The sequence below is a fragment of the Tachyglossus aculeatus genome, chromosome 17 (genome assembly GCF_015852505.1).
Source record: "Tachyglossus aculeatus isolate mTacAcu1 chromosome 17, mTacAcu1.pri, whole genome shotgun sequence".
Taxonomy (NCBI): Eukaryota; Metazoa; Chordata; class Mammalia; order Monotremata; family Tachyglossidae; genus Tachyglossus; species Tachyglossus aculeatus.
The window spans coordinates 17,801,120-17,824,448 of record NC_052082.1 but is presented as its reverse complement, the minus strand read 5'-3'; the positions used below and the strand labels follow the sequence as shown (position 1 = coordinate 17,824,448).

General features: G+C 41.9%; 1 protein-coding gene across 1 annotated transcript in view; it reads left to right on the top strand.

Moving 5' to 3' along the window:
• The window catches only part of NALCN (sodium leak channel, non-selective), a 222,614-nt gene that overhangs the window by 109,933 nt on the left and 89,352 nt on the right, over positions 1 to 23,329 (top strand). Inside the window, exons 14-15 of the mRNA XM_038759721.1 lie at positions 5,349 to 5,486; positions 12,913 to 12,987. Of these exons, the coding sequence (XP_038615649.1) occupies positions 5,349 to 5,486; positions 12,913 to 12,987 (213 nt within the window). The remainder of the gene's footprint in view (positions 1 to 5,348; positions 5,487 to 12,912; positions 12,988 to 23,329) is intronic.

Sequence of the window (23,329 nt, the reverse complement as noted above, 5' to 3'; positions counted from 1 at the left end):
GCGCTGGGGAGGATACAAGGTGATCAGGTTGTCCCATGGGGGCCTCACAGTCTTCATCCCCATTTTACAGGTGAGGTAACTGAGGCACAGAGAAGTGAGGTGACTTGCCCAGAGTCACACAGCTGACAAGTGGCGGAGCCGGGATTTGAACCCATGACCTCTGACTCCAAAGCCGCGCTCTTTCCACTGAGCCATGCTGCTTACTGTGTGCAGAGCACTGTTCTAAGGGCTTGGGAGAGTACAGTGTAACAATTAAACAAATACATTCCCTGCCCATTGGCAGATGCAGTTAAGAAAACAGATCAGCCATTCCTGCTGCCACCTCCTCTGCGTGGAAAAGGCTGCTCTACAGTCCTGGATTCAGGGATGGATAAGATGGCAACCATGGAAACCAAAGTGGTGTCAATTGTTGAACTACCTCGGCTGCTGCTACCACTAATCGTCTTTTGGCGGGGGCTCCAGGAGCTAGGCGATCTATCGCGAGTTCATAAGGAGATGGGAGCAGGAGCATGTAAAACTTAAAACCCACCCCTACAATTGTCACAACCACTGGTGTCACAATGCCCCAATTCCAAGACATTGGCTTTGGTGGGAATAGTCTCTTACCCAAGTTAATCAATCAATCAATCAATCAATCGTATTTATTGAGCGCTTACTGTGTGCAGAGCACTGTACTAAGCACTTGGGAAGTACAAGTTGGCAACATATAGAGACAGTCCCTACCCAACAGTGGGCTTACAGTCTAAACTCCTTGAAGTCTTGTAGTGGATAATAATAATAATAATGATGGCATTTGTTTAGCGCTTACTTACGTGCAAAGCACTCTTGTAAGCGCAGGGGTAGATACAAGGTTGTTCCATGTGGGGCTCACAGTCTTAACCCTCATTTTACAGATGGATAACTGAGGCCCAGAGAATTGAAGTGACTTGCCCAAAGTCACACAGCTGACAAGAGCTGGAGTCAGGATTAGAACCCGTGACCTCTGACTCCCAAGCCCAGGCTCTTTCCACTGAGCCATGCTGCTTCTCTAATGATGGCATTTGTTAAGTGCTTACTATGTGCCAAACACTGTTCTAAGCGCTGGCGGGGATACAAGGTAATCAGGTTGTCCCACCTGGGGCTCACAGTCTTCATCCCAGTTTTACAGATGAGGTAACCGAGGTCGAGAGAAGTGAAGTGACTTGCCCAAAGTCACACAGCTGACAAGCGGCAGAGCCGGGATTAGAACCCATGACCTCTGACTCCCAAGCCCGGGCTCTTTCCACTGAGCCACGCTGCTTCTCGAATCTCATCCTCCCTCACCCCAAGTCTTTTCTATCCTTATCTGCATAACTCTGATGCACAAATTGACACTGTTAACGCCAACCTCTTGACTCAACTCAACTTCTTTGCTCTCTTGTCCCTCTGCCAATTTTGTATCACTAACCCGCAGCTGAGGATCACTTCCAAAGTACACTTCCTCCACTCCTATGCTTCAGAACGCTGCTGGTGGAATCCAGATATCAGGCTGACCTCGTTCATGATAAACCAATTATCACCTGCTTTAATTCTGCCCTCTCTTTTTTTTTTAAGTGCTCACTATATGCCGGTGTCTGTTCTAAGTGCTGAGGTAGATAGGAAGCAGCGTGGCTCAGTGGAAAGAGCCCGGGCTTTGGAGTCAAAGGTCATGTGTTCAAATCCCGGCTCCGCCAATTGTCAGCTGTGTGACTTTGGGCAAGTCACTTAACTTCTCTGTGCCTCAGTCACCTCATCTGTAAAATGAGGATTAAAACTGTGAGCCCCCTGTGGGACAACCTCATCACCTTGTAACCTCCCCAGTGCTTAGAATATTGCTTTGCACATAGTAAGCGCTTAACAGATGCCATTATTATTATTATTACTATTAGAACAGTGCTTTACACGTAGTAAGCACTTAATAAATGCTATCATCATTAGTATTATATAAGATAATCAGGTTGGACTCTCCTCCACCTGGCAACATTGTTTCTAAATCCTTATTCACTCCCATGTCCATTGCCCTATTAAAATCACATCTCCTCCAAGAGGCATTCCCTGACTAAGCCCTCATTTCCTCTACTCCTTCTTTCTTACTACTATTGTTATTAATAATAATAATGTGTTATCTGCTAAATGCTTACTATATGCCGAACACTGTTCTAAGCACTGGGGTAGATGCAAGGTAATCAGGTTGGACACAGTCCCTGTCCCACAGAGGGCTCACAGACTTAATCCCCTTTTTACAGACAAGGTAACTGAGGCACAGAGAAGTGAAGTGACTTGCCCAAGGTCACACAGCAGACATGTGGCAGAGCCAGGATTAGAACCCATGACCTCTGACTCCCAAGCCTGGGCACTTTCCACTAGACCACACTGCTTTCTTCATATCATCTACAGATTTGTCCCCTTAAAGCACTTACAACTCATCCCACTCTCAGCACCACACCACTTATATGCATATCCGTAATTTATTTTAATGTCTGTCTCCCACTCTAGACTACTAGATTCTGGTGGGATGGAATCATAATAATAATAATGATAGCATTTGTTAAGCACTTACTATGTGCAAACATATCTACCAACTATCTTGTATTGAATTCTCTCCCAAGCACTTAGTGTAGTGCTCCGCACACGGTAAGTGCTCAGTAAATACCGTTGCTTGATTGATATCCTGGGTGGAATTAAGCAATTTGCTAGTCTCAAGTAATTTGGGATTAAATGCATTTTAAGGAGAAACTGGAACTCAGTGGAAATTGAAACTCATATAGTTCTACATATGCTGCTACTACTATAGGCCTTGAGTGGAAAGAGCATTGTCCTGGAAATCAAGAAACTTGGGTTCTAATCCCAGCTCATCACTTGTTGGGTTGTCTGACCTTGGGCTTGTTATTTAACTTCACTGTGTTTCAATTTCCTCATCTGTAAAATGGGTATAAAATATCTGTTCACCTTCACTCTAAGACTGTCATTCTCATGGGGGCAGGGGCTCATCACTTGTTGGGTTGTTTGACCTTGGGCATGTTGTTTAACTTCACTGTATTTTAATTTCCTCATCTATAAAATGGGTATAAAATATCTGTTCACCTTCACTCTAAGACTGTCATTCTCATGGGGGCAGGGGCTCATCACTTGTTGGGTTGTCTGACCTTGGGCATGTTATTTAAGTTCACTGTCTTGCAATTTCCTCATCTATAAAATGGGTATAAAATATCTGTTCACCTTCCCTCTAAGACTGTCATTCTCATGGGGGCAGGGGATTTGTTCAGTCTTACTATTTTGTATCTACTCAGTACTTTAGAATTAATCATTAGTATTTACTGAGCACTTAATTGTGCACTTTATTAAGGCTTGGGAGAGTACAGTAGAAAAAAATGGGTAGATCTCTTCCCTGCCCCCAAGGAGCTTACAGTCTATACCATCGTCAGTATTACCGTCGTCATTATTCGAGGCTCTCAAATTACTGTACCATTTCTTCCATCTAAAACCCTTTTGTTGTGAAAAAAAGAGTTTAGGGAGTGTTGTCTAGGTTGGTATAGAATGAAAACAGATTCAATACTTTGTCCTTTTCAACCATTCAGGCCTTGCCCATTGCAGTCCTTTCGTGAATGTTGATCTAGGAGGGGCTAGGCAGACAGAAACTTATTCTAACAAGGCAAAATAAGGCTACATTTAGCCTGTCAGACAGATTTTTGGTCTTTCTAGCATCCATCTCCTCATTGAGGTCGCTTAGCTAGAATGTGATAATAAAAAAGATGGTACAGATATTGAATCATTTACAGGAGTCCCTGTTGCTGCAGAAGTTAACGAAGGCTGGATTCGATTTGTAAATCCCATGTTTGTTTGTTATGGGAGTAAGCGGTGTGTGCAGAATATCTAGTTTCAATTGTACAGAAAGCAGAAGTACTGTCACCTGTACCTGTATGTCTACAGTGCTGAACCTTTACCCAATTTTCCAAATTTTAGAGGATGTGTTTACCAGTGAAGTATGTCTTCCACTTTATGAAACTTACCTTGACTCCCAACAGCAAAATAGGGAATAAATGCTCAAAGAAACTTGACAGTCTATGTTATGAAGGAAATTAATTCAGAAGCCCCGTATTTGCATAAATCTCTAGGACTCATTTTCACAGCTGTTGTTTCTGTCAGTAGGGTTGAACTTCAAAATAATTTTAACATAAGCAGGAGGAAAGGCACTTTTCAACTAAAAATACTTTTTACGTAAAAATCAAGTGTGCATCGCTTTGGGGGAGATGATTATTTTCTAATGTAGGAATTTTAATGACGTGAGACAGAAAGGTTAAGAGATTATTGGGATTCCATTCAGAGAAAACAGTGTTCGGTTGTTTGTACCCTTTAAGATCTACCCCACCCTCATCTCCACAGGACCTGGGTACATGGTACATAGCCTAAATTAATTTATTTGTTTTACATTCATTTATATTGGATTTCTATTAATGTATCTCTGTCTCCCTCTCTAAACTGTAAGCTGTTTGTGGGCAGGAACGTATCTAACAACTCTGTTGTACTCTCCCAATTGCTTAGTACAGTGCTGTAATAGATAGAGCATGGGCCTGGGAATCAAAGGTCTTGGGTTCTAATACTGGCTGTGCCACTAGTCCACTGTGTGACCTCGGGCGAATCACTTAACTTCTCTGTGCCTCAGTTTCCTCATCTGTAAAAAAGGGAATAAGACTGTGAGCCCTAGGAGGGACAGGGACTGTGTCCAACCCAATTATCTTGTATAATAATAATAATGGCATTTATTAAGCTCTTACTATGTGCAAAGCACTGTTCTAAGCTCTGGGGAGGTTACAAGGTGATCAGGTTGTCCCACGGGGGGCTCACAGTCTTAATCCCCATTTTACAGATGAGGTAACTGAGGCACAGAGAAGTGAAGTGACTGGTCCAAAGTCACACAGCTGACAATTAGCAGAGCAGGATTTGAACCCATGACCTCTGACTCCAAAGCCCGTGCTCTTTCCACTGAGCCACGCTGCTTCTCATCTACTCCTATCTACTCCTATGCTTAGAGCAGTGTCTGGCATATAGTAAGTGCTTAACAAAATACCATAATTATTATTAATGTACACAGTAAAGGCTCAATAAGTACCATTGATTGGTGATTGATTGAAGGTGATCAATATCTCAATTGCTTTGCAAAATCCACGTGATGCAACTTTGAGGTTTGTTATTATCCATACAATCCATACAGTCCAAATAGTGGTCTTTTAGTTTGCAACTAGTTTGCAGCGTGATGCAACTTGGAGGTTTGTTATTATCCGTACAATCCATATGGTCCAAATAGTGGTCCTTCAGTTGGTGCTGACATTCCCGTTTCTTTTTCTACATAGGCATTTATGTCAATGTTCCAGATACTTACCCAGGAAGGATGGGTGGATGTAATGGACCAGACTCTCAATGCAGTAGGACACATGTGGGCACCCGTTGTTGCAATCTACTTCATTCTTTATCATCTCTTCGCCACCCTGGTGAGTTCTGACCTCGAGGTTTCAATTACTAGGTGTGCATTTGTCATTTGAAATAATTATTTCAGGGATTTGACCATTTCCTTAATTGTCACGAATGTGCCTTTTTACTCTTATGAGCCTTCTCATTGCAAACTATGGGATGCTTTCTTTTAGGTGCTTCCGTCTGACAGGTTTGAGCCCCTCCTTGTATTAAAATCCAGACTTACGTTCCATGCTCCCATAGTACTTCTGCCTGTGAGATTTCACAGTTCAGATGATCATCAAGTAAAACTGGGGCTTGTTGTTTGTCATGTAGAAACACACTCTCCGGTTTCATTGCAATCTCTTCACAGCTGTAACTAAATTGAAGACAGACGCATAAGGCCTTAGGGTATGAGCTGTTAATTAAAATCAGCGCAGTGCTGTCGAAATCAAGGGGCAAATATGGGAAAGGGTGTGACTTCAAACCATGTAATGAAAGAATAAAATGCAATTCATTTCATCCTACTTAGATTCTGCTCTGTCCTTTGTCTTCTTTCATGAGAAAAAAATCAAACCAGCCATCGGCTTTCCCCACTGCCACACGACCGTTAACAGAAGAGCAAGTAAAGACAGAAATTTTTGTCCAGTCTTTTTTCTCATCTTCCCCTTCAAACCCCGTCTCGACCAAGTTAAAGGTCAGGTTTATTGAGAACTGGATTTGGCTTTTGCCAGTCGTAAATTTGTCAGTCATATAGCTTTCCCTTTTAGGTTCTGTGGGGAAATGGTCTGCTTGTCCTATGTAGTATCATATCATTTCCCTCTCTAGCTAAGCCATCTGGCGTCAGAGGACCTGGGTTCTTATCCAGGCTCCCTCACTTGTCTGCTGTGTGACCTTGGTCAAGTCATTTCTCTGCTCTGTGCTTCTGTTCCCTCATCTGCAAAATGGGGGTTCAATACCAGTTTTCACTCCTACTTAGACCGTGAGCCACATGTGAGACCTAATTATCTTTTATCTACCCGAGTGCTAACTACAGTGCTTCGCACATGGAAAGTACTTAACAAATATTCTCACTACTATCATTATTATTGTAGGTCAGACCGGAATGCTGACAGATCGATGGACCAAGTTCTTCCCCCCAGGAATGTCAGATTATCAACCTAAAATGAAATTCAAAATCCAGATATTAGCAATCCTAAACCATTTCCTAGGGTCCTCGATATTCTTCTTTTTTCTTTTAAATAGTGTACTATATTGTACGGTACACATCAGAATAATTTCAACCTTTATTTGTGCTTTCCTCTCTGTTTTTTTGTGAAAGGTAAATGAATGGGTATTCATTATTGTATTTTTAATGGTACTTGTTAAGCTTTCACCTTGTGCCAGGCACTTTACTAAGTGCTGAAATCTCTGTTGGAGTCTTTGGTGTTTTATTTGATATCTCTATGTATTTGGGCATCATTTCTCCCTCCTATTTCAAGGAAAATCAGTGATATGTCATTGCTCAAAAGCAGGAAAATATAGTTAGCTGTATATTGGAATAGACTTTTGACCACCTTTACAGTGTTTAAATCGACCTAATCTCCTTTTCTGTGCTTTGGTGGTGACAATCTCTTTTAAAACTGTAGTGCTCAAACTTGTGAATTGAGTAACGTAACTATCCAAAGTACATTTAAAATGTTGAAAATGCCCTAACCAGGATTGGATGTGGCATTTTATGACCTACACAGTTGAAATTATTTCAAAGAATTGGCTGCAGTGAATGAGAGCAGAATATGATTATTAAGATAAGAACTACCATAGTCTGGTTGGTGAGATGCCTGCTGTGCTTCTTTCTAAGATCCAAAATAAACAAAAATAGCTGTTATTAATAAAGCAGGAAATAGCATTAAAGGTGACATTTCAACCGAGACCATTTTTAGTTGTAGAAAAGAAATATTACAACCTTAACTTAAATCAAGCCATTTGAAAGCAAAAGCAAATCAAAAGAAAATGAAAAGTTAAAGTAATAGAATTTAAATGGCTAGGTGGAGAGTGAAGGAAAATTTAAAATGTCAGAGAAACATTCCAAAAGAGATATGAGTTTCTTTTAATAAACAAGCCCTTTCCTCTGTGTATGTAGTAGATGATGACTTTAGTAACTTAGGAAAGAAGAAATGAGTGAATGTTATTTGAACATTTGAAGAGGAATTGTGATTTCAAAAATGAAATGTTTTGGTGGAAGTGAAATCCACTAAGAGGGAGTGGAAAAAAACAACCTCTAATGTGGACTTAACCGTTCTGATGCTTCAAGCATTATTAACGAAATTTACATAGGTAAGATTGAACCTTATGAATAGAAAATAGAAAGTAATTTCAATATTTTGAGTAACTAGCTATTTCCTCATTGAGAGAGTCACTTCCTAAAGTAATGTAATTCATGTCTTCAGTTATTGTAAGTTATCATAACATGGTGTTAATTCAAAAAGAAATGTTGTTACCATAAACAAAGCATATTGAGAAGACAAAACTTTGGAGCTGAAAATGAGGAATGGTTGATGTGCTTCTCATCAGTGTCCTCCTTTTTAAAGAATTGTCACCAAACCCATGTAATGCTTGGGGTAAATCTTCAATAGTTGGTACTTTTAATACATGAGGAATTCTTCAGCAATTTGCCAGAATGCACATGCTCTTCATGGGTGTCCATAAAATGAAATATGTTTAGTAATTTAATGACATTTCCCTAATGAATTTCAAGTGCTCAAATGTGTTATAAAATTCAGTCTTACAACTCTTAGTTTAAGGATGTGCACTAATACTCATTCACATTTTCTGAGCGATTGGTCATTTTTCCTGAACACATGCAACAAATTTGTGTTCCCGGGTTTGTGTTCTTTTCCAAATTTAGGTTCCCTTCCAATGCTCCCATCAAGAAGCAGCATTTTCAATATTTGGGGGAAATTTTGTGACAGTAAAAATCTCCATTTTATAGCTTGCAATCTTAAGGAGTCTTTGTCCAACAAAAAGATTTCAACTGTATCCGCTTTTGTAGAACACTAACATAGGCATTTTCATTATTTAAAAAATAGCATTCTTAATTTAAAAATAAACTCCAATATTTTAGCATCATTAATGCAAAACTGTGTAGCATATTTAGTAATAAATTTAGGTGGATAACATGTGGCTTGTGAATTATTTCCTCTTCTGCTCTGATTTCTATGCAGAACAAGCATTTAAAAAGGAATATCTCAGTAAAGTAGGATGCTATATCTGATATAATAGCATCTTGAATGCAGTTTATTTTTGCCCAAGGGGAAAAAGTGACACTACTGCTAAAGCCAGTTTTGTCAGGAAAAAAATGATCCCACCTAGGTTTACTACTTTTCTCGTCCATTAAAGCATTATTTCACTTTTAACGATTATATAGACATGCGACGTGGCTGTTGGAAGGTAAAACCCAATTAGGGAATGAATTATTTATTAGGTTGCTTGTTAACCGCAGTAAAAATCGAGTTGAAATGGTTATGTTTACATGTAACCACACCTGCATGGCAAATGTTCCTTTGACAGCATAATTCCTTTCAGTCGTTAGCAAGTGCCAAGGGTTGCTAACCAGATGCTTGACATTCCATCCTTAATTTCTTTTTACTGCAGGCTACAGCATTCTTTAGGTGTGTGTGTATTCCTATCTGTGTGAAGAATGGTAGAGCTAAATGCATTAAGAAGTCTAGAAGTTTGTGTCAGAAATGCTTTGAACTCAACAGGTTGCCCGCCACCAAGGGTGGAAAGTAGAGGTGGTGTTCCCCGCGATGTAGGATGAGTGGTTGGGAGCAAGAGACAGGCCGGGGATGGAAATCCGATAAGGAACCTCAACCTCTTTCCAGCCTGGACCCACTTAATAATTATGGTGTTGCTAGGCGCTTACTTTGTGCCAGGCACTGAACTGAACACTGGAGTGGATACAAGCAAATCGGGTTAGACACAGTCCCTGTCCCACATGGGGCTCCCCATCTCAATCCCCATTGTACCGATGAGGCCCAGAGAACTGAAATGACTTGGCCAAGGTCACACCTCAGACAAATGGAGGAGCCGGGATTAGAACCCGTGACCTTCTGATGCCCCGGCCCGTGCTCCGCCACTACACCGTGCTGTGCTGCTGCTGCCCTGAAAAGACTAAAGTGGAAAGAAGCAGCCTAAAGTGTGTTATGACTAAATAATTTTCATCCCGATCCACCAGCGATTTTTGTTTTACCAGAAGTGAGTCCTGCTCCGTTCTGGGTTGTAAAACTAGTTCTCCAGGGTCGTGCTCTCGCAAAATCCCACATTAAACTCCACTGTTTCCAACCCGATTTGTGTTTATACACCCCAGCTCTTAGTATAGTGCCTGCCACATAGCAAACACTTAACAACACCGTAACTATTAACATGAATGCCCATATATTCATATAGAGAAGCATATATTCTATATTCCATATAGAGAAGCAGCGTGGCTCAGTGGAAAAGAGCACGGGCTTTGGAGTCCGAGGTCATGGGTTCAAATCCCGGCTCCGCCAATTAGCTGTGTGACTTTGGGCAAGTCACTTAACTTCTCTGGGCCTCAGTTCCCTCATCTGTAAAATGGGGATTAAGACTGTGAGCCCCCTGTGGGACAACCTGGTCACTTTGTAACCTCCCCAGTGCTTAGAACAGTGCTTTGCACATAGTAAGTGCTTAAAAAATGCCATTATTATTATTATTATTATTATATATTCATGTAGTCTGGTGCATGAGCACAAGCTTTCTTCCCGTTCTACATCATGCTGGATCCCAACAGGCTCTTGCTGACACACACTCTTCAATTCCCTAATAACAGTCTAGCCAATTTTCACTTGGGAAATGAAGACACGAGCAAGGATCTCCATGGAAGAAACTGAATTCGGCTACCTATGCAGCACATCTTCTAATAAGCATCATCTGTGATATTTATTGAGCGCTTACTTTGTGCAGAGCATTGTACTAAGCGCTTGGGAGAGTAAAATACAAAAGTTGGCAGACACATTCCCTGCCCACAATGAGCATGCAAGAATAAGACTGAGCCCTCTTTTTCCTCTCCTCCTCTCCATCCCCCCGCCCTACCTCCTTCCCCTCCCCACAACGCTTGTGTATATATATTTGTACAGATTTATTACTCTATTTTACTTGTGCATATTTACTATTCTATTTGTTTTGTTAATGATGTGCATTTAGCTTTAATTCTATTTGTTCTGACGATTTTGACACCTGTCTCCATGTTTTGTTTTGTTGTCTGTCTCCCCCTTCTAGACTGTGAGCCCGTTGTTGGGTAGGGACCGTCTCTATATGTTGCCAACTTGTACTTCCCAAGCGCTTAGCATGGTGCTCTGCACACAGTAAGCGCTTAATAAATACGATTGAATGAATAAGCAGAGGCATAAAAACCCAAATCTAGAAGTCTAGAATATTCTTCCAAAAAATGGATAGATTATCCGTCCCACTCTAAACTGAAAATGAGGGCGTCTAGAACATAAACCGTGTTTATGGTTCTGAAATCGGGTTTCAGCACAACCCACCACGCCTGAATTCAGAAGTGGTTATATTGTATTCCCCCAAGCACTTAATGCAGTGCTCTGCAGACAGTAAGCACTCAATCCATACAGTCGAATCAGGGACTGTCTCTATATGTTGCCAATTTGTACTTCCCAAGCGCTTAGTACAGTGCTCTGCACACAGTAAGCGCTCAATAAATACTATTGATGATAATGATGATGATGAGTGAATAGCAGCACCTGTACGTAAAACAGGGAGATGCTGGAATGCAGTCGGAACAGAACACTAGCATTAAAGCAGTGCTCATTACATCACCCCTATAAAGAGCTGAGGATGGGTACCTATAAATAGGACGTTCAGAAGAATTAGTTTTTTTGTTGTTTTGTGTTTAATGGTATTTGTGTTAGGCACTGTACTAAGCACCAGGGTAGATGCAAGGTAATCAGATTGTTTTTTGGTCATCACAACACTGTTGAGAAATATCTGGACAGTGTTAACAGCCATTGGAAAACGTTTAGTACATATTTACTATTTTTATTTTGTTAATGACGTGCATATGGCTTTAATTCTATTTGTTCTGACGATTTTGACACCTGTCTCCATGTTTTGTTTTGTTGTCTGTCTCCCCCTTCCAGACTGTGAGCCCGTTTTTGGGCAGGGACTGTCTCTATATGTTGCCGACTTGTACTTCCCAAGCGCTAAGGTACACTGTACTAAGGTACAGTGCTCTGCACACAGTAAGCGCTCAATAAATACGATTCAATGAATGAATGAACACAGTCCATCTCCCACATGGGGCTCACAGTCTTAATCCCCAATTTACAGATGAGATAACTGAAGCACACGTAAGTGAAGTGACTTGCTCAAGGTCACACAGCAGACAGGTGGTGGAGCCAGGATTAGAACCCAGAGCTTTTTGAGTCCCTTTGAACTTTAAAATTAGTTTAAAGACGCAGTAACAAAACTCTTAATGTGGTTTAGAGCAGTGATTAGCTGGAAGGCGGCAACAGAACTTGCCATGCAGGAATCAGGAATGGGGTGACTGTCTTGGAAAAGAGGCTTCAGGAAAATCGTAAGACCAAGAAGACGTGAAAACAGCGTCAGGCACTGCAAGGAGCAGATGGTGCAGCCCAGCAAGAACCAATCTTCACTGCCACGTGGGGTGAAAGGGTTTGTCAGTCGCACTTTATAATCTTATTCATTCATTCAACCGTATTTATTGAGCACTTACTGAGCACTGTACTAAGCACTTGGGAGAGTACAGTACAACGGTAAGCAGACGTATTCCCAGCACACAATCAGTCACACTGACAAACCCGGGAAAAAACTCTCTGTGAATAGCTTTCTCTTTGAACCTGGATTGTCATGTCTGTACTAAATATTAATATTGTATTTTCCATTAATTAATTTGAATGCACATTACATAAATACAGCCTAAACTTTACAAACTTTACAAAGCCAAGTGAGCTCTCTTCCTTTGAAGCCCTACTGAGGGCTCATCTCCTCCAGGAGGCCTTCCCAGACTGAGCCCCTTTTTTCCTCTCCTCCTCCCCATCCTTCCTTCCCCTCCTAACAGCACTTGTATATATTTGTACAGATTTATTACTCTATTAATTTTACTTGTCCATATTTACTATTCTATTTATTTTATTAATGATGTGCATATAGCCATAATGCTATTTGTTTTGATGATTTTGACTCCTGCCTACATGTTTTATTTTGTTGTCCGCCCCCCGCTTCTAGACTGTGAACCCGTTGTTGGGTAGGGATTGTCTGTATATGTTGCCGACTTGTACTTCCCGAGCATTTAGTACAGTGCTCTGCACACAGTAAGCGCTCAATAAATATGAATGAATGAATGAACAAAGGGATAATTGTGTATATCTGTATATTTATAATGTTCGGATAATGATGCTTTCATTTACATATTTTTTTGTTTCATAGATTCTCCTGAGCCTGTTTGTTGCTGTTATTTTAGACAACCTGGAACTTGATGAAGACCTCAAGAAACTTAAACAAGTAAGCAAATTTTTAGAAAGTGCACATTAGTAAGTGAATAGGAGATAGTGGTCTTAGAAGGAATGTAATAATAACAGGGTGAAAGGACTATAAAAGAAAAAAATGAAAATGCTATTGGTAATGTTTGCATGGAGCCAACCTAAAGACAAATGGACCAAACGTCACAGGTTTTACCAGGACTGAATAACAATTACAATAGTCAAAGGGATCTTGAATCCTTAGAGTCTTCAGAGGTTATATATTCCACTTCTTTCTTAACGGTCATTTTAAATTGGCTCAGTAGAAAGAGCCCGGGCTTGGGAGTCAGGGGTCATGGGTTCTAATCCTGGCTCTACCACATGTCTGCTGTGTGACCTTGGGCAAGTCACTTCACTTCTCTGAGCCTCTGTTCCCTCATCTGTAAAATGGGGATTAAGACTGTGAGCCCCACGTGGGACAACCTGATCACCTTGTAACCTCCCCAGCGCTTAGAATAGTGCTTTGCATATAGAAAGCGCTTAACAAATGCCATCATTTATTATTATTATTATATATCCCCATACCGAATATAAACAGGCTAGGATGGCCAGAGACGCAGGCAGGGAAGAGCCTTTGATATTCTACACTAATCCCCTCATCCGCTGTCCCGGCCTGCCCCCTCCCAACCCTTTCAAACTATATCTCAGTCTCCCAAGTTTACTTCCTTGGAGTGAGGACTGACAGGCGTTTAAGGGTCTGGGGTGGCAGAAATGGTAGAGGCAGCAGTGTCTTTGTATTGGAAAATGATGTCCAGTATCAAACCTGAAGTACATATCATCAATCGTATTTATTGAGCGCTTACTGTGTGCAGAGCATCATCATCATCAATCGTATTTATTGAGCGCTTACTATGTGCAGAGCACTGTACTAAGCACTTGGGAAGTACAAGTTGGCAACATATAGAGACAGTCCCTACCAAAATATGCTTAATGGAGACAAGTAAATTAAAAAGGTAACCTGAACTCGGGAATCTTCTTACCTCTTCTAGGGCAGGCCAGTGTGTTTTGCCTTTATTGCAAATGCTCAGTGCTCTACTCACAGCACACAATATAATACTGTTGAGTGATAATAATAATAATAATAATAATAATAATAATGGTATTTATTATGCGCTTACTATGTGCAAAGCACTGCTCTAAGCACCGGGGGGATACAAGGTGACCAGGTTGTCCCATGTGGGGCTCCAGTCTTAATCCCCATTTTACAGATGAGGGAATTGAGGCACAGGGAACTTAAGTGATTTGCCCAAAGTCACACAGCTGACAGAACCCATGACCTCTGACTCCAAAGCCCGGGCTCTTTCCACCGAGCCGCGCTTCTTCGGGTTCAAATCCCATCTCCCCCACTTGTCTGCTGTGTGACTTTGGGCAAGTCACTCCACTCCTCTGGGCCTCAGTGACCTCATCTGTAAAACGGGGACAAGCACTGCGAGCTCCTTGTGAGACAGGGACTGTGTCCAACCTAATTAGCTTGTATCTGCCCCAGCGCTTAGAGCAGCGCTTATTGAGGTCATTAGATTATCAGTCACGTCTCTGAGATACTTTGGAGTTCCTCGAAGGGAGGGGATCGGTACATATGGTCGATTGATTGATTGGACACTCACTAAATGCGATTGTGTTATTGACCAGAACGTTTAGTACGGCTTTTCCCTAATAGTGGGCCCGAAGACCTGAGTATAGTGCAACCTATCAATCCCCACTGTTAGATTGTAAACTCCCAGAAACCAGGACCATGTCTTTCCCCCAGTTACTCTCTACCGATTTCTTAAGTCAATAGTCTTCACCAAGTAGACACTCCTTTTAAAGTTACGGGAAGATGCCTCCTGAATTCTAAAGTTGGTCAAAAGCACCAGTATGGAAAAATCGGGCAATTTTGTCATGCTCTACAGAAATCTACTATTGTCAAACACAACAGAAGCAGCACGGTCTGCTGGATAGAGCCTGGGCCCGGGATCCACCACTTGTCTGCTGTGTGACTTTGGGCAAGTCGCTTAATGTCTCTGTGCCTCAGTGACCTCATCCGTAAAATGGGATTAAGCTATGAGCCCCATGTGGGACATGGACTGTGTCCAGCTGATTAATTTGTATCTACCTAAGTGCTTAGTACAGTGCCTGGGACAAGTTAGTAAGCACTTAGTAAGTACTTAAGAATTACCATGAAAAACAAAAACAAAAACACTTAGGACCGTAACACAACACCAGAGTTGGTAAAATTGAATTAGAATGCTGATTTGTACTGTAGCTACAATAGAAATAATTTCAACTTCCAATTTTAGTGCAGCTTCAGGTAATTATTGGCCTCCAGTAATCCCAATTAGACCCTACCACGTTTGAAATATTGAAGTATAAACTAGAGGTTTACTCGGAAAAATCAATCAACTTTAACAATTCTTAACTTCTGAATCTATGTATGTAAAACTGTGACATTTCCCACAAAATTCCCCATCTTTCTTCAAGATCTTAGTTTAAGATTCAGATCATCCAAAAATAAATGTAAAAGAAAAAAGGGCCAACCTTAAAAGAAATTGAAATATAGTTTGTCACTGCATTTTATCTTTAGCCTATAAAATTTGTCACCCTTGGCATGCTGCTGTTTTTGCAGCATAATTTATCCACTGTACAGGATTTCACTTACCGTTGGCTAGCTATTAGGGGAGCTTTATGTTCTGAGGAACTGCAAAGGTTCAACATCAGAACTGACTGATCAATCGCTGTTTTCCACAATGTGAGTGAAAGCCAACCAAGAAAGTTCTATTTGGCATGTTAATTTGGGGGAATATACCAGATAATAATAATAATGGCATTTTATTAAGCGCTTACTATGTGTAAAGCACCATTCTAAGCGCTAGGGAGGTTACAAGGTGATCAGGTTGTCCCACGTGGGGCTCACAGTCTTAATTTCCATTTTACAGATGAGGGAACTGAGGCTCAGAGAAGTTGAGTGACTTGTCCAAAGTCACACAGCTGACAAGTGGCAGAGCCGGGATGTGAACCCATGCCTCCAAAGCTGACTCCAAAGCTCGTGCTCTTTCCACTGAGCCACGCTGCTTCTCACTTCATATTAGTACCTTTAATATGTACTAGTCTTGCATGGTAACTTAGGTATTTTCAGTAAAACCTCATTTTTATATTAGTCTTAGTCCTGGACACAAATATCGCTAATCATAGGAAAATGTAAACATGGGATGTATGTTTATAGCTATGTATCAGTTTGTCCTTGGGACCCAAAAATTGCACTTTGTAGTGTGGGTGAATGGGACCGATAAGGGTCCCATTTGACTGACAATCCCTCCCACGCTGTGCGTCTGCAAGGATTTCCTTCTTCTTGCAGGGATGCATTTATTACCTGTGATGTCTGACATTTTCAAAGCTCCTTATCGCTCCCACCATCTCCCTGAAGGATCTGCTTCAAGACAGCCATTTCATGTCTAATTTCACTGGGAGAAGGAGGAAAGTAAAAATCGACTCGGGACAGAACAAGGGATTGAGAGCGGCAGGCCGGGGCACGTAAAATCGCCCCTCCGCTTTAAATGTAGGGCCCTTCCGGTAAGCCCAGATTCATTCATTCATTCAATCGTATTTATTGAGCACTTACTGTGTGCAGAGCACTGTACTAAGCGCTTGGGAAGTACAAGTTGGCAACATATAGAGACGGTCCCTATCCAACAATGGGCTCACAGTCTAGAAGGGGGAGACAGACAACAAAACATATTAACAAAATAAAATAAATAGAATAAATATGTACAAATAAAATAAATGAATAAATAGAGTACAGAGCACAGATGTTGCGTGAGGAGGTGGAAGGGACTGTGGTCTGCAGTGGTGAGGGCTTCTGTGGCTCACCCTGCTACCCCGCAGATGAGGGCACCCCCCCCCCCCATCCTCAGTTTCCCCTAGCCCGGTTGGAAGGAGTCTTGCTAGCCAGAAGGGTTGGCGGGAATAACACGAACTCAAGCTGATTTCTCCCCTCCTTTCCCCCACCCCCAATCCCAGCAAGGCCCCTACAACCCACTCAAATCCAGGCCGGCCCACTGCAGGAGCAGGTAGCCCTGCCAGAGGCCACCTGGATGGCCGGCACACCTGCCGTTTGGGCCTTGTGCCGGAGCCGAGTATCAAAGCTAACCCATTTTCCTCCTACCCCCAGTCACGAATCCAGAAAAGGAAAACCTCTGGAGATCCCAAGTGTTACAGTCTCCTCTGTGCTCCGGCAGAAGGATATAGTTGTTGGGGTGGAGGAAAGGGAAACTGGACTTAGTTACCTCTACAGAGATGGGCTCCTTGAATGAGTTCTGAGTCCGTGAGCTTCCAAACGGCCCAGCCCTAAGGCAGAGGATCCCGGCTCCCCTCTGTGTTTCAGTTGTCCTCCTCCCAGATGACTGTTCAAACTATAGGTTCAGGTGGCAACTCCAACCAAGCTGAGACTGCGAACTGCCAATTTGTCTACGGCAGGCAAATTCTCTCACTGCCAGGGCCCGAGAGAGAGACTTGGGGATCCCTCATGGCATGCCTCGTGGCATGGACTTTTAATCAATCAATCAATCAATCAATTGTATTTATTCAGCGCTTACTGTGTGCAGAGCACTGTACTAAGTGCTTGGGAAGTACAAGCTGGCAACATATAGAGACTGTCCCTACCCAACAGTGGGCTCACAGTCTAGAAGGGGGAGACAGAGAACAAAAGCAAACATACTCACAAAATAAAATAGGATAGGTACAAGTAAAATAAATAGAGTAATAAATATGTACAAACATATATACATATATACAGGTGCGGTGGGGAAGGGAAGGAGGTAAGATGCAGGGGATGGAGAGGGGGTCGTGGGGGAGAGGAAGGAAGGGGCTCAGTCTGGGAAGGCCTCCTGGAGGAGATGAGCTCTCAGTAAGGCCTTGAAAGGAAAGACTTTTAGACTGTGAACCCACTGTTGGGTAGGGACTGTCTCTATATGTTGCCAACTTGTACTTCCCAAGCGCTTAGTACAGTGCTCTGCACACAGTAAGCGCTCAATAAATATGATTGATGACGATGACGTTTGTGGGGAAAGCCAGGATGGGGCAGCGATGGCCATTTCCCATCAAAGCCCTAGGATGGCCACCCTTCTGCCCCCAAAAGCAGTTCTGGGTGGAATGCAGAAGCTTTAAATTTCTGTTCTTCAGTGCAGCCTCTACTAAAGTGATTCTTTTGATTAAGAAGATAAAAGTGCCAACAGGACCAAATTGTCTGCTTGATCAAAAATAACAAAAAAGATAATTAAGGAGAAAACTAGCAGATCTTTTTTTCTCAAATCCCCTAACAGGGTGAGGAACTAGGTAGTTAAAGTACTAGAAAAAAAAGTGTGACAACAGGGCTGTAGTTTTTCTTGCTGTGTCTGACAGTCTCATAAAGTTTTTTTCTCAGTCTGTGTGAAAATCTGTTAACAAAAGTAATGCTAGCTATTTTAACCCTATCTACACATGATGCGAGAAATACACCCTCTTTTATGTTCCCTTTAGCTGCTCCAGGCTGCCACATTTCTTGCATTCTTTTTCCTTCCTGAAACTACTGTATGAGGAGAATCAGTTGGATACTGTCCGAGAAACCAAGGTTGGATAGAGTTTCAAGGAGAATTCATTCATTCATTGTCAGTCAGTCGTATTTACTGAGCTCTTACTGTGTGCAGAGCACTGTACTAAGCGCTTGGGAAGTACAAATCAGCAACAGATAGAGACGGTCCCTACCCAACAGTGGGCTTACAGTCTAGAAGGGGGTGACAGACACACAAAAAAAAAACCACAAGTAGACAGGTGTCAACACCAACAGAATAAATGGAATTATAGCTATAAACACATCATTAATAAAATAAATAGAATAATAAGTATGTACAAATATACACAAGTGCTGTGGGGAGGTGAAGGGAGGGGAGGAGGAGAGGAAAAAGGCGGGGGCTCAGTCTGGGAGCAATGTCAAAAGTAGCCAAGATGCCAAGGACAGAGTAGAGTCCAGAGAAGCAGCATGGCATAATGGGTAGAACACAGGCCTGGGCGTCAGAAGGTCATGGGTCCATTCCCGCATCCCACTTGTCTGCTGTGTGACCTTAGGCAAATCCCCTCACTTCTCTGTGCCTCTGTTATCTGTAAAATGAGGATTGAGACCGTGAGCCCCACATGGGACAGGGACTGTGTCCAATTCGATTTGCTGCTATCCACCCCAGCACGTAGTACAGTTCCTGGTACATAGCAAGCGCTTAACAAATACCATCGTTATTATTATCATTCAACCTGACCGGAGAAGGTTCATTCATTCATTCATTCATTCAATCGTATTTATTGAGCGCTTACTGTGTGCAGAGCACTGTACTAAGCGCTTGGGAAGTATAAGTTGGCAACATATAGAGACGGTCCCTGCCCAACAGTGGGCTCACAGTCTAGAAGACAGAGCAGTATAACCAAAATGAGCAGGGAAAAATGGAGCAACTTATATATGAGACTAGGCTAAGACAAGTGTTTCCTTGGTGTTGTGGGATTTAATTTAAAAAAACTCGTTCTGTGTATATGTGTATATGATTTCAGGACATATACACAGTGTATATGATTTTCTAGACTTCACTCATGTCACCTTTCAATCTACATCAGTCCAGACTGAAGAGTCCAATTTATTTATGTGTGTCCTGGTACAGAATTTGTTCATTCCCTTCCTGTAGCTCTTGGTTATCCATCCCTGAAATTTCTCCAGCTCTGTTATGTCTTTGCTAAAATATGGTGACCGAAACTCCATCCAGTGTTTCATGGGCAGACTTGCCATGGTTTGATCTGATGGCAGAACTATTTCTTTAGTGTTTCCTTTGCCCTTCTTGATGCTCCAGTTGTTTTGAGTTTTTGTAGCGTGGCTCTGTGGAAAAGAACCCTGGCTTTGGAGTCAGAAGTCAGGGGTTCAAATTCCGGCTCTGACACTTGTCAGCTGTGTGACTTGGGGCAGGTCACTTAACTCCTCTGTGCCTCAATTCCGTCATCTGTAAAATGGGGATGAAGACTGTGAGCCCCATGTGGGACAACCTGATCACCTTGTAACCTCCCCAGTGCTTAGAACATGCTTGGCACCTAGTAAGCACTTAATAAATGTCATTATTATTATTATTATTATTGTATTGACACCTCCTATTGATTGATAGACTCCTTCCAGCGAACATTTTCCCTAATGCAATCATTTTACATAGCCAACAGAATAAATAGAGGAGTCTAGGAAATCAAAACTCCCTTTTCTTTCCTTTTTTTTCTTTCAGATGGCATTTGTTTCTAGATGAGATATGTTTTCTTCAGGGCTTAGAGTTGTAGAATAGAATAATGCATCCATTAGAGAAGCAGCGTGGCTCAGTGGAAAGAGCCCAGGCTTGGGAGTCAGAGGTCATGGGTTCAAATCCCGGCTCTGCCAATTGTCAGCTGTATGACTTTGGGCAAGTCACTTCACTTCTCTTGGCCTCAGTTACCTCATCTGTAAAGTGGGGATTAAGACTGTGAGCCCCACGTGGGACAACCTGATCACCTTGTATCCCCCCAGGGCTTAGAACAGTGCTTTGTACATAGTAAGTGCTTAACAAATACCATCATTATTATTATTATTATTATTATCCAGGTCAAAGATAAACTGGCCAAGTCCCTAGATTACCCAAAGTGACTTCAGCAAAATACTACAGTCCTGCCAGAATGTGTATTTTCACTTTGCATTTTGGACAGCTCGCAAGGGCAGAATTAAGGAGTGTTCTTCCAATGGGACACGTCTGGATATAGTGTAATGAGTGTCGGAAGAAGTTGTTGTCAGCAGCAGCAGCAGAGACAAGGTGAGGACTGCAAAGCACAGGTCCTTAAGACACAGCTCTGCAAGAAACTTTCCCATGTTATAGGAAGAGTGGGTGTATTGTTAGGCAATACCTTCAAAGTAATGACATTTTCATGTAATTTTGAATATAGTTTTATATTCATTTACATAAAATTTTATTTTCTATACAAAGTTATATTAAAAATAGAAATGACATAAGTAGTACAAACATATTTATGACTACACTTGAATGTCTTTGCCTGAGATAAAGAGGGAAATAGTAGCTTCTAGAGCAGGGAAAGGCTTCCCCAGTTTTTACCCCAGATTCCTTCCCTGTTCTCCCACATCCAAGTTTAAGGAAAGACGCTTGTCCCACTGTATTGTAAACTCCACAAAGGTAGGGATCATGTTTACCAACTCTATTGTACTAGCCCAGATGCTTATTATACTGCTCAGTACCCAATCGGCACTCCACAATTGCCCTCGTTCAATTGATTTGATTGATTCTTGTGACGACAATCGATTTCATTGAAGATTTGACTTTCAGTGACAACAATTGAAGGCTGATGTGTTGATACTTGAAAATTTGAGGTTCAACTCTCAGACATTTAAAGTAGTGTTACTATTGAACTTGTCTACTGTGTGAAGTCCCTTGGGACTCGGGTTAATTTTCGTCCATATAGGGAGTACTAAATTAATGGATTAATAGCCACAATTCCTTTAGCTTCAGTTCATATCTGAGAAACACCAGTTCCATGCATTTTTTCCTCTTGCTTGTGAGACCAGGAGTGTGTCCACCCTGATTATCTTGTATCTACCCCAGCTCTTAGTGCAGGGCTGAGCACATAATAGGTGCTTAATGCCATATTTGTTTTTTAATTTTTTTCTGCCTAATTGAATGGACAAGAATTGTGGTGTTTGTTGTTTGGCTTCTGAGTTGTATCAACCCAAAGACTCAGCAGGCAGAGGTGAAAGTGCTCATGAAAAGAATTTGACAGGAACGTATTTGAGGTCAGACATGGATAATAATAATAATAATAATGACATTTATGAGGTTACAGGGTAATCAGGTTGTCCCATGGGGGGCTCACAGTCTTAATTTCCATTTTACAGATGAGGTAACTGAGGCACAGAGAAGTTAAGTGACTTGCCCAAAGTCACACTGCTGACAAGTGGCGGAGCTGGGATTTGAACCCATGACCTCTGACTCCAAAGCCCGTGCTCTTCCCACTGAGCCACGCTGCTTCTCTGATGGTGTCTGATCAGATCTGAGAAGCAGCGTGGCTCAGCGGAAAGAACCCGGGCTTTGGAGTCAGAGGTCATGGGTTCAAATCCCAGCTCCACCACTTCTCAGCTGTGTGACTTTGGGCAAGTCACTTATATTCTCTGTGCCCCAGTTCCCTCATCTGTAAAATGGGGATTAAATCTGTGAGCCCCACGTGGGGCAACTTGATTACCTTGTAACCTCCCCAGTGCTTAGAACAGTGCTTTGCACATAGTAAGCACTTAACAAATACCATCATTATTATATCTGATCTGATATGATCTGACACCATCTGATGGACAGTTTCACCTGGGCCCACTGTCATATATATGAATGTCCTGAAAGTATTTTTTTTCCCCTGGACTTTCAATTTCAGTATGATTGGAAAAAATGGATTGGATTTGCAGGGCTTTTACCGGCAGTTTTTCTCACAATGGTAGATTCCTGATTGAATTCATATTGACATTTCTAGCACTAATGCACCCGTTGAGAAAGTACTCTCTATAATGAATAACATCTGCACCAGGCACAAAGCAGAGTATCACTCAATTGAGAAAAGGTTACAAGAGTGTCTGGCTGCAGAGAGAATCACAATTGCTTAAAGTTCAGTGACTGCTTATTAGAAAACAAGTAGGAGGTTCCCAGGAATCACACCCTCACAAGTGGTTGTCAAAAGGGAAACGTGTCCCCCAAAATAAAAAACCGGTGTCATTACTTAGAGAAGCAGTGTTGCTAAGTGGAAAGAGCACAGGCTTTGGAGTCAGAGGTCATGGGTTCAAATCCCAGCTCCGCCAATTGTCAGCTGTGTGACTTTGGGCAAGTCACTTCACTTCTCTGGGCCTCAGTTACCTCATCTGGAAAATGGGGATTAATACTGTGAGCCCCACGTGGGACAACCTGATTACCTTGTATCCCCCCAGTGCTTAGAACAGTGAGACCACTGTTGGGTAGGGACTGTCTCTATATGTTGCCAACTTGTACTTCCCAAGTGGTTAGTACAGTGCTCTGCACACAGTAAGTGCTCAATAAATATGATTGATTGATTGATTGATTGATTGGCCCATAGTAAGCACTTAATAAATGCTATCATTATTATTATTATTATTATTATTATTATTATTATTATTATTTCAATAGTTGGAGGCAACTGGGTAATGCAATAGACATTCTAAAGTCTGATCATTTTGCCGGTTTTCTACTGTATTAACACAGAAAGGGTGTTGGTTAGTTACCAGAAGCTCCATTGTGTGCCTCAGGGGAGCTCTGACCAAT